This window comes from Cephus cinctus, unplaced genomic scaffold (assembly GCF_000341935.2).
Source record: "Cephus cinctus unplaced genomic scaffold, Ccin1 Ccin1_scaffold0008, whole genome shotgun sequence".
NCBI lineage: Eukaryota > Metazoa > Arthropoda > Insecta > Hymenoptera > Cephidae > Cephus > Cephus cinctus.
In genome coordinates this window covers 530,083-542,368 of record NW_014332759.1, presented here as the reverse complement: position 1 = coordinate 542,368, position 12,286 = coordinate 530,083, and the positions used below count along the sequence as shown (strand labels likewise).

The 12,286-nt window shown below is 40.2% G+C and overlaps 2 protein-coding genes across 3 annotated transcripts in view; both read left to right on the top strand.

Annotated features, from left to right (window-relative positions):
• The window catches only part of LOC107274087 (protein gooseberry-neuro), a 14,687-nt gene extending 8,392 nt beyond the window's left edge, over positions 1 to 6,295 (top strand). The window contains exons 4-6 of the mRNA XM_015752886.2: positions 5,193 to 5,389; positions 5,500 to 5,929; positions 6,011 to 6,295. Of these exons, the coding sequence (XP_015608372.1) occupies positions 5,193 to 5,389; positions 5,500 to 5,929; positions 6,011 to 6,231 (848 nt within the window). The 3' untranslated portion in view covers positions 6,232 to 6,295. The remainder of the gene's footprint in view (positions 1 to 5,192; positions 5,390 to 5,499; positions 5,930 to 6,010) is intronic.
• A 353-nt stretch (positions 6,296 to 6,648) lies between these two features.
• LOC107273970 (putative uncharacterized protein DDB_G0286901) lies at positions 6,649 to 9,927 on the top strand. 2 transcript variants are annotated; one of them, XM_015752774.2, is made up of 3 exons: positions 6,649 to 6,766; positions 6,927 to 9,576; positions 9,613 to 9,927. In XM_015752774.2, exons 1-3 carry the CDS (start codon positions 6,719 to 6,721, stop codon positions 9,765 to 9,767), a joined length of 2,853 nt encoding a protein of 950 aa, XP_015608260.1. In that variant the 5' UTR covers positions 6,649 to 6,718; the 3' UTR covers positions 9,768 to 9,927. The 2 variants fall into 2 exon arrangements, with proteins under 2 accessions (XP_015608260.1, XP_015608193.1); XM_015752707.2 differs by having other exon boundaries at positions 6,927 to 9,927.
• Positions 9,928 to 12,286: the final 2,359 nt, after the last annotated feature.

The window sequence follows — 12,286 nt, the reverse complement described above, 5'->3', positions numbered from 1 at the left end:
CCCCCCCCCCCCCCTAATTGATTACACGCGTCTTTTCACGCGATCTATTCAGCCAATCGGCCACTTTTCATTCCACTGGGCCTTATTGATTATGCCTATCAACGGTAAACTTTGTACCGGCTTTTTCTTGACGTCACTTCCACCAACGCTAACCGGTATCGAGTTTTCCCCTTAGAAAAAAAAACAAGTTCACTGATTACACTAAAAGAGTCCTCGATGAATCATCCATCGATCATCACAAATATTGTCCCAACAAAGAATCTCATTTTGAGCCTTGAAAAAATACTACAATTTATACCGTTATTAATTATCGAACCGTATTTTTATAAAATTTCGCAAATGTTTCATCATAATTTTTAATCGATCGCGAATGATTTTCTGGACGTAATAAAGTGCCCCTCATTCAACGTATTAAGAAGTTTCGCTAACAACCTATTAATAGAGGCTGAAACAATGGCAGATATAGCAAGGAACACGATGATAATCTATAAAGCATTTCGTCGAGTGCCGCCCCCTGTCTCGAACGGGCAGAGACGCGTTCTCTCATTACAAGTCCAACATATGGGCCCCTAAACGATCACACCCGATTTTTTCACGCCGCCAGTACGAGCAGGAGGAGTGGATGGAGTTCACTCGAAGTGAAACGAGGAGAGACGCCTTCTGAGAGGACCGCCAGTGTCAGAGGGCGCGAGAGGAATGCCGACTGGCCCAACCCGACGAGAAACCCACCTGGCCCACGGATTTCGCCCTTCGATATACCATATACTCTCTCTATGCTTCACTCATTTTCTCGCTCTCTCTTTCTCATTCACTCTTAATCACACTCTACTCTCTTTTACTCTTTTTTCTCAATTTATACGTCATTCCATCACGAGTACTTAGCTTAATTCTTTTAATTGATTATCGATGGCTCCTCACATATTTCAAAGACCCGCACAGAAAACTTACATACTTGGCGTATAAACAAAATACATTTTGAATATATTCTTTGTGGTTTTTGGTTTTCTTATTTTTCTTTAATTTTTACTATTAGTATATTACGAATATATAGAAATTTCCCGTGGGGAAAAATAGTTTACAAGAAGATAATATAGTTTAATTTTATACCTATCAGTTGTCCTATGATGTGTGTTACTTGATTTATTGTTCATGGAAAAAGGATCACGTGCGAAATCATATATTTTTTGTAATATCCTCGTATAGGTATTTCATTGATAATTCAGTCGTCACTCGAAAACGTCAATTTGTATAATTCATCACACGTTTAAATCCAGCTACCGTATTTAGCCCCTGTATTTAAATCCCATCTAATTGCCAGGTCTTCTAATTATCATTTACAAAGAGTATAGTCGTGATGTGAATTCGATAATTAGTGACGTCTAGGTTACTTGGGCGCAACACAGAATTCTTTTTCCCAGGGCATTAAGTCCGGTCTAACGTGGTTCTTTGATTGAAGATTCTCCAAATGTTTTCTTTATCTTTCTTTTCTCTTCTTCTCAATTTCAAAGACACCACAGCTACGAAGAATGACGCCAATGAGGAAGAGAGAGAGAGAGTAGGTACACATGTGAAGAAGCAAAAGAATGAGAAGTTACCTAACGCCAAGCAAAATTGTGATGCCTCGCGGGCTCCGCTACGTCGGCGACCCTTTGGCGGCGTCCGTCGGCATCTCCTGGATGACAATCGCGAGAATGGAATAATGGTCCAGAGACAAGTTGGGGGCCTTCAATAGAGGCGTCGGGGCCTCTTTAAATTCTTGTCACCTCGTATGTCTCCGCCGCGGAGTTCAGCCGCCGAAAAGCGTTTAGCAATATTTCACAACGCTCACCGACCCTCGCGTTGACACAGCTACGAGCCTTACACCTGTCACATCGATTGCGTAATGTGGCAGTAGGAGACTGACGTTCCACGAATTCATAGGAATCTGACGAACGACAAAAGATTTTTGACATTATTCAATATCTACTCCTGACAATTTTCAAGGCTGGGCGAAAACAAATTTTTCTAATATTTTTTACTCGACTACTACTAGTATCTCCAAATAATTTATTATAATCGAGATATTTGAAAATTTCTTTTTTTCAAAAATTCTTTCATCCCGTTCAATTATATTTACATCGTCTTATGTATTGACCGATTACATCGTGTTGGGTCCGCTGTAAATTTTAATTCGCCACTCAAAGTTTCTTGTTGATGAATTGAGCTTTTCGAAAATACGTAATACTTCGTAAAATCCTTCTGGAAGGCTATTAACGATCGATCAATGATAACAGAAGAAATAGTAAGGAATTAATTGACTTTGTGGAAACTGTTGCACTGTCATTGTGTATTTCTCCTGCTTTCAAATTATAGTGCCTCCGTTACTCGTCTTTTCTACGCGATTACATATATCCCACTGTGCCGTCTGCATTTACCAAGCGGATGAATAATTTCGAGTTGAAAGTCGTAAAGGAATGAGGATAACGGGGAAAGATGTAAAAAAATTAATGAAAAAGAAAAATTGAAGTAGAATCAAGTGGAGATCGGATAAATCACTGAAATCATTTTCCGTTACTCCCGAGTCATTAAACCGCGGACCCATTGTGGCCTAATCCCGCTCGAGTCCGTGACTCTTGACAAATGCGAGGCCCCCGTTCTCAAAGGGCGCCGCTAGGAATCGTGCGCCTAAATTCCGTCCTTCGCATCCATTTTCTTCCCGCGGCACAATGCGTCGGGGCGCGCAACGTCGGTACAGGTCTTTCACGTATAGCTACAAACCGCAGAAAAGCTTGTATTGTATGCAATGCATTATGGATTGCATATACATTACATTTTGGGCAGGTGGCACTGTTCAAAAGGAAAAAAAAAAATTATATTTTAGAAAATCGAAATTTCTAATATTACAATTTTTTTTTCATTCTCAAATGATGGTTATCCGTACAGCACTAAAACCACTAAGCAATTTTTTGCATTGTTTTATGGAACAAAAACAATATTGCTTTATACCGAATAACAAAAAAAAAATTAATGAAAAAAATGCTATTTCGAAAATACATGCTTCGAAGAATTTTTAAAAAATGGCCGATTATTAATTTAATTGTCAATAGTAATGCCAACATAATAAGTATATAATAGCATCGAGTGAACAATCTTCGATGTGAGTATCCTTGCGAATAAGGATAATCCAGCTGACAGACGATTGGTCAGACGTCAAAACTGTTTTAAAGAGTGTAAAAGAAATTTCGCATAGAACGAAAGATAATGCCGTTAAACGCGATTGGAAATTTGGTCAATTGACGTAAAGAGCGTATACGCTCAATCAAGCGAATGATCCTGTATCCAACGTAAAGGACTTAGTAATATTACAGGGAAGGACATTGTTACCAAAGAGGTCCTTAGGATCGGACAATGAAAAGAGTAGCCATTTCTGTTGGTAAGGTAGGCAGGATAACGAATAGACAGGATGACAATAGGAACGAAGTCGACTTAGTGCAAATATTTGGAAACGCATCCTGCGATCCGTTAGCCATTTTTAACCTGATCTTCAGTGTTCCTTCTTTCATTCTCCTCACGTTCTCCACATCTTATTCTTCAGGTTCAGCCAGTTCCGTGCTCAAGTAAACATCAATAACACCGGTCAAGCAAACCAAATGAATAGGAACGCCTAAAGAAGTTGATATCCTTTAATATTCCTTGAATATATTTCCACTAAAAGAACCTAATGCTGGGTACACATTGCGTCTTAGAAAAAAAAAAGGATCCTTCATCTCCTTCCTTTCAACGAAATTTCTCAAGTCACTCGGCCAATCGAGCCAGACGTTTCTACGTTCGCCATTATATAAGAACACTGTGACAAACCATCCGCGCCAGAAGACAGTAAATAAGGAAGTGTCCAAATGAAGTAAATAAAAATTATACCAACAGTGCAGGGACAAAATTTTAAGAAAAAAAAAAAAAAAAAAAAAATGCACAATATTATATTACGTGTATGGCTAAAGCGTGAAGTTCCACGATGGCATCGATTGTAATGCACATCGATCATACGGAAACCCGAGAAAATGGGGGAAAAATTTTAAAAAAAAAAAAAAAAAAAAAAAAATGCACAATATTATATTACGTGTATGGCTAAAGCGTGAAGTTCCACGATGGCATCGATTGTAATGCACATCGATCATACGGAAACCCGAGAAAATGGCGTACCACTCCAAGATGGTCGCTCGCCTTTTACGAGGACTTTATGGATGGCTTAATGACCGTTGCGTATAAGGGGGGCTCATTTCGTGCCAATGCACGCGGACGTATTAGAACTGCACTCACGCTTGCATGGACGCGATAAAACGAGGCACGTTGTACGATGTTAAAAATTCAAACCGTGTTGCACGCACCTTCTTGTACGATGGGCGTCAGTACCTAAGGCCTAACCCACACCTGCGTTACCTGCATTACTTACCTTTTATCAATAGGTTACGTGTACGCCATGACTATAGATATATTACCTACCTGGGTACTTAAAGTTTCCCGGGCATTCAAGCACTTTGACTGGGTATACAGATTTTTACTATAGGAAACAGAATGGACCTATACTCGGATGCAAGTATAATGTGGCATTAATTATTTTTGAGGAAACAATTTTTTATTTTGTTAAAATTTAACGCGGTACCATCAGCTGTGAAATGGTGATAGCGATTGATTTCTTGAGTGTTCTGTTTCGAAAAAGTCACGTTCCTAGAAGTATAAGAAACAATGATCTTATCCTAGTAAGGTAATGATGAATGATCAGTAATGTGACGAGAAGCCCAAAGCTTAACTTTGGGCCACCCAGTCATTGGATTACACGTGCGAGTCTTGAGTTAATATATGAGGTGCCTCATCAATATCTTATTCAGCGGCCGGTGAGTAGATAGTGGTGAAAAAAAGAATGGGGAGACGTGGGTAAAAAATTTGGAATATAAAGAAATAGACGTACCGATGGAATGATGACGCGTTTTCCAACGATTTATAGATTATTAATTGGTACCGTGCGGTCTTTTTTTTTAATCTGAGCATCTTGTGATGTGAACATTTCAGGCTGTTCAAACACTTGGATAACAATTTTGTTATCTTTCAATTTTGAGTTGCGATTATCGTACGAGGTGTTTACGTGCTCCTAAGCATATCAGTGCTTCTGTATAAACGTAATAGGTAAACCAAATTTTTTATTTATTTATTTGCAGGTCGCTGTGGCGATGATTCGGACACTGAAAGCGAACCAGGAATTCCTCTAAAACGAAAACAACGTAGAAGTAGAACCACTTTCACTGGAGAACAATTAGAGCAGTTAGAAGCTGCCTTTCAAAGGGCCCAATATCCTGACGTTTATGCACGGGAAGAACTGGCCCAAAGAACAGGACTTACAGAAGCAAGGATACAGGTACAGTAAAATCTTAAACGAAAATAAACTTCAGGCAGGATTATAATTAAATGTTAGAAAATTCGACAACCAGCATTTCTATTGTATCTCTTAATTAATCCGTTACGTAGGTCTGGTTCAGCAACAGAAGAGCCCGTTTACGAAAGCACGCTGGAAGTATAGCTCATTCCGTAGCAACACTTCCGTTGACGCCGTGTCAATACGCAAGCAGTCATGAGCTGTCGCAGTTACCGCAGGTACCACAAATGCCAGGAGGAATTCCTCAGGTGCCAACGAGTCTTCATCAAGCGCCAACGACTCTCCACCAAGTCCCAACGAGTCTTCATCAAGTCTCCACGAGTCTTCATCAAGCTCAGATGGCTACCAGTATGGCACAAGTACCCACCAGCATGAGCAGCGCTCTGGAAGGACATCCGGTAGCAATTTCAGGACACTTGGGACCCTTGACAGGACATGCAAATCCTATGCAGCTTGGACAGGTGTCAGCACTTCCGCCTCCTGCAGCTCATGCACCTTCGAGTGCACTCCCTCACAATGCTGGTAAGTCATCAGTCTGCATCAACGTATTTGTTGCATTTATTATTACAATGATCTTATGGAAATATTTATTATGCTCCACAGGCAATACCGATTGGTCCAGGACTCAACTTGGATGGGGACAGTTCAATCATTTTCAAGGAGGTGAATATCCTTCTACTCATCCAAGTCATCATGTTTCTCATACTGCTCAGTCCACGAGCGGGGCTAATGTCACGACTGGGCCTGAATGGTACGATCAAAGTTATGACTATAGTCAACATGCACAGCTGAACTACCACCGCAACGTGGGTGGAATATTCTAGCCAATAGGATGTAGAGAGATGCAAATATTTGATTGTAAATAATATATTACTTTATATCGTTCAATGCATATTTATTCATAACCTCCTCCCCATCCACCATGATAAAATTCCTCAGCAAAAATATATGGTTGACTAACAACTATACGACGACCGCTTGACGTTGGAAAATATAATTATACGTTTATAAAATTTGTTTTATAGTATCCTTGCATTATTTCACTATCTAGATTGGCGTGGAGAATTTATAAAATATAAACAATGTTAACGGCGCGGGGAAGAACGAAAAAATGGACTGACACCAGTAATCGGTTTCCTGGAAAAATCTTATCACTCAGAATTTATTATTCTCTAACGTTGATCCGTCGTCTCTTGTGGCAAATATTTTCTTCATCTCGTAGTTTCTTTATCTATTACGTAGACAAGTGAGCTTAACATTGCACCTTGCATATAAGAGCAGGAAGACGGAAGGTTACTTCATCAAAGTCCCATGCTAGTGATCATGATGAAGTCATTCTTGTACTTGTCAGCACTTCTGGTACGTTCTTCTCGCTAAATAGGATGCAGTAATTTAAAAAATAAGCGTCAATCACAGAAGTTGTCAAAGGGGTCTTCATTAGAAGCAAATAAAAATCATTGATCGTTCTCATTATAACATAATTAAATAATAACTCAGTCATTATTTTTCTTAATTATAGGTAGTTGCTTCGGCAGCCAATCCCTTGGTTCATATTCTAAGACATTTACCTCGATCAAGCTTCAGTTTGACAAGAGACGTCGAGTGTAGCAGTTTGACACAATGTCTGCCACCCTCCAACGCAACATCTTGCAGCACCAGTCAAATGTGTGCTCCCAATGCAGCTGGTACATTTACAGAAGTCGCAAGAGTGGATTGTTCAAAGTTAACAAGTACGCCGTACTGTGATCGCGATACAGGATTGTGTACGGCATCGGCCATCAATTCGAACTGCCAATCAGGGACAGATAATTTTTACTGTCCGCCATTACCTGGAACCGTGTCATATCCGGATCCAAATTCTTGTAAGATATATCATGTCTGTTACAATAATTTGGCAACCCTTATGCAATGTCCATTAAATAATGTTTACGATCATGCGCTTGGAGAATGCAAATTACAGAAGAAAACGTCGGATTGCGTAACAGTCAATTGCAAGGGGCAAAATTTCAAATCTTTCGTTCATGCGTCGGATAATCGAATTTGGGGCAAATGTTTTAATGAGAAAGCTTATATTCTTGGAAAGTGCAAAGATTATGAGACCTACGATGTAAAAGTTGAGAACTGCGTTAGGATATGTCGTGGTAGCGGTAATCAACCTGTTGAAAATGACTGTACGAAATATCACAAGTGCGCTGAAATTTCACCTGGTAATTATCAACCATTTCCATATAATTGTCCGCAAAGTTTGACGTATGATGTTGGTAAAGGGGAGTGCGTTATGGGTGGCGTATGTAATTCGACGCGTATTGTTAATAATTCTGAGAATAATAATAATAATAATAATAATGGAAATAATGTTAGTAACGGACATGATAACATCAATGGGAATTTAGTGAACGGAAATGGCAATGGGAATCATTCGAATGCTGGAAATAGCCAGGTTGATAGTAAGAGTGCTGCTAGTCCACTTATTATTAACAATTCTGGTAGTAATAACAATGGTAATAATGTAACAAATGAATCCGACGATGTTGATGGAAATTTAGTGAATGGGAATTCTAATGGCAATAATGAGAATTCGGGAAATGTTGCTTCTATGAAACAATTGTTCAAATTTTTGCGACTTATCAACAATGCTGGACACAACAATACTGGAAATAATGTACAAAATGGAGATGACGATGTTGATGGAAATTTAGTTAATGGGAATTCTAATGGCAATAATGAGAATTCGGGAAATGTGGCTTCTATGAAACAATTGTTCAAATTTTTGCGACTTATCAACAATGCTGGACACAACAATACTGGAAATAATGTACAAAATGGAGATGACGATGTTGATGGAAATTTAGTTAATGGGAATTCTAATGGGAATAATGAAGATTCAGGAAATATTGCTTCTAAAGGTGAAAAATCGATTGAACTGCGAGTCATTAACAGTTCTGGAAATAATAATAATGGAAATAACATAGAAAACGGTGCTGATGATGTTGATGGAAACTTAGTAAATGGAAATAACAATGGAAATAACTCTAATTCTGGAAACGTAGAATCTGGAACTGATAACCCCAGTGATTCACGAATTATCAACAATTCGGGCAACAGTAACAACGGGAACAACGTCGCTAATGGGGCTGATGACGTCAATGGCAATTTAGTTAATGGAAATAATAATGGAAATAACAACAATTCGGGAAATGTAGCTTCCAGCAGCCAAAGTTCAAATTCGCAGCGGATTATCAACAATTCGGGCAACAATAACGATGGGAACAACGTGACTAATGGAGCCGATGACGTCAATGGCAATTTAGTTAATGGAAATGAAAATGGAAATAACAACAATTCGGGAAATGTAGCTTCCAGCAGCCAAAGTTCAAATTCGCAGCGGATTATCAACAATTCGGGCAACAATAACGATGGGAACAACGTGACTAATGGAGCCGATGACGTCAATGGCAATTTAGTTAATGGAAATGAAAATGGAAATAACAACAATTCGGGAAATGTAGCTTCCAGCAGCCAAAGTTCAAATTCGCAACGGGTTATCAACAATTCGGGCAACAATAACGATGGGAACAACGTGACTAATGGAGCCGATGACGTCAATGGCAATTTAGTTAATGGAAATGAAAATGGAAATAACAACAATTCGGGAAATGTAGCTTCCAGCAGCCAAAGTTCAAATTCGCAACGGGTTATCAACAATTCGGGCAACAATAACGATGGGAACAACGTCACTAATGGAGCTGATGACGTCAATGGCAATTTAGTTAATGGAAATGAAAATGGAAATAACAACAATTCGGGAAATGTAGCTTCCAGCAGTCGAAGTTCGAATTCGCAGCGGATTATCAACAATTCGGGCAACAGTAACAATGGGAACAATGTCACTAATGGAGCCGATGACGTCAATGGAAATCTGGTTAACGGAAATGACAATGGAAATAACAGCAATTCGGGAAATCTACCATCTCACAGTCAAAGTTCCATTTCTACACGAATTATCAACAATTCTGGTAACAACAACAACGAAAGCAACATAACAAATGGATCTGACAACACAGATGGAAATGTTGTAAATGGAAACGGAAATGGTGATAACTCCAATTCCGGTAACGTGAACAATTCCAACGACAACAACGAAGTTAGCGACGAAGTTAACGACGAAGTTAGCGACGAGGTTAGCAACGAAGTTAGCAACGAAGTTAGCGACGAAGTTAACAGCGAAGTTAGCAACGAATCTACAACCGATTCATCAGATGTTTCCACTGGAATTCCCATATCAGAAATGATACCGAATCGCGCAGAGGTCGCTGATGTTGTTAACACTCACAAAGTTGATGATGGCGTCGATAATTAACAATGACGAAACTTTCAAGGCAATAAAACCACACAGTCCTTACGTGCAACCCTCTAAAATATAATGAACAATATTTTAGACAATATTTTGTAGATAAATACAAGCAAAGGTAAACGCAGTATACTTAATCAATAAAAATATTTTTCCTTGGAAAAAAAAATTAATAATTCTCAAAAATATTTGCGATTCCATAATTATTTCATTACCTCAATCACGAGACAATTAACCTAATATCCTCAAATATCCTTAATCGTAACAATCCTACCATCTACACTCAATTTGAAGTCAACGATTTTGTGCGACTGTTGACTGTTGATAAGTAAACTAGACATCACATTGGGTATGGTGTCATGTGAGGTTGGATGTAGCTTGTGTTACCGACCTGCGTACGTAGCTCGAGTTACCGACTGAAATGCAAAAGTTCCGTATGCACTAGAAGATGGTGCTGACTACTAGACGAAATAAAAGTGAACAACGAGATTACATACGCAAAATATCAAATACTATTTATTACAATGTATCTTTTGCAAAATTCAAGATGCAGAACACTTTTGTGAACAATACAGGAAGAAAGATCTTAGCAGTTTTTATTGTCATTGCGATACGGTAAGTAGAAAAGACGATTAAAATTGCCGAGAGTTTCAAAAAGGCCAATACACATACGTCTATTACAAGTAGAACAGAAAGAGTAAAGAAAAGGTCACTTACCAAAAAATCCTCATTTTCGATGTACTGCGTCTGGTCTTCCTCCTTTTCAGAGCAGAGTCCAGTCAAACAGTCTAGCATACGAAATGCATAAAATTAAAGTTGAGCACCAGCATGGCTCCGTCTAATAGATACCAACTTATAGTCAGTTCAGGAGTTCAATGTATTTTTTGACAAATGTAAAATAATGAAGTGTATATCGTTATATCGGTATTACTGAGTTTACTGCGTCTGCGATTAAAGTTTGTCACAGATCTGAACCCCTCCGAAAGTCTGATTGTCTCTGCGACACAGCAGTCCGCGCTACGTAAGATGGGTTAGCTGTAAGCTGTCCGTAGAGACTGGACTTACAATTAGATTGTGTGTTTTTGATCTGCAGACGACTTGATCCATGTCTTTACACGTGTCTTCTGTGATTTATAATAATTGATTTCCAGCTGTATTCTTATCCTTATCCCTCGCTGGAGTTTCACTTGGGTCTCACGGCTCAGGGATTTGTCCCGACAACAATCCCCAGCTGGATCACGGAGGGGCAGTAGTTCCTTTATGGAAACGCAGTGCTTCACGGAAATGGGCGGGGTGGGGCCCATTTCACAAGACTTTGTATTCACCCATTCCCCCTTTCTCTAAATATTTTATTCTGTTTCCATCCTTTCTCCATTCCTAAATATTTTTCGAACATCTCATAAACGCAACTTACATTACAGCTGATCTCTCTTACGCACAAAATAAGCGTGTTGCTCCAGCTTGGTAAAATAGAGAGATATACATACTGTAACGTAATTTTCTTAACTTGACCCGACACCGATAGCAAGACATACGGGAACGACTATCTTCGAGAACCAACCTACGTTACCTTCGGCCGTCCACCCGTCGTTCGTGCATCCGCAAGCCAGGCGGGCGCCAGCCAATTCTTTTTTCACCGGGAACTGACGAGCCGGTATAAACTGGGAGTTGGGGTGGAACAGGCCCAACTCCACCAATAACGAGAGCTCTGACGGAACCTATCAGAAGAGGCGATAGCTTAACGGATCCTGTCGATTTTTGGGGACGCGTAAAATCGAGAAACGCAACCGTAGATGCTGATCTTTGGGGGCTGGTCGCGTAAAATCAGCAAACGCAACTGGATACACGGACGGGAGCGGACGGTTACGGAAATGCACGGCCGCTCAGGCTGCTAGGTTTGAGGTAGAGAGGGTCGGAGTAAGAGTCCGGCAAATAGTGCGAGAGACAGAGAGCGACGAACCGAGGACGTATCAGAACGAGTCTTAATTGTGTACCCAGATCCCTTCACCAATTAATAAATTGGGAATCCTCACCGGAGCTGGTGCAGCTAATCCGTGGAGGCCGAAAACTGTATCCAAAGGACACTCTGGGGAGCACTGCACTAGGGCACAGCACTACACCTCCGTAACATTCACAGGAATTCATAGAATTGCCTGGCATCGCGAGAACAACGCGAGAACTGTACTAAGCGAGAACTTGCTATACCGTAGCGAAACACGGCAAGAAAAACTATCAACAGATAGCACGGGAGCACGAGCCAGCCCGTGACACCTCGGTCGGTGCCCCGAGACAGACTGCTTTGACAATAGCCAAATCCGAGAATTAATCATTCTGATTGGTCGAGAGCCTTATTATCGATAACTCTTCTATTTTCTTCGAGTCGTCCCTTTAACTAAATCGAGAGCGTTCCTTAACGAATCGGTACGTAACTTCTGGAGATCCTCCACGGCGGCTTCCTCAGGGCATCGGGCGACAGCTGGGCACCACGTCCTTAACTCGGGCAGGAGGTTCCTCTCCTGCCCTTAACC

Bases quoted from the DNA above. Each gene is read 5' to 3' on its own strand.
- LOC107273970 (XM_015752707.2), top strand. From the start codon at position 6,719: ATGCTAGTGATCATGATGAAGTCATTCTTGTACTTGTCAGCACTTCTG. The intron at 6,767-6,926 runs GTACGTTCTTCT...TCTTAATTATAG, and splicing joins TGTACTTGTCAGCACTTCTG to GTAGTTGCTTCGGCAGCCAA.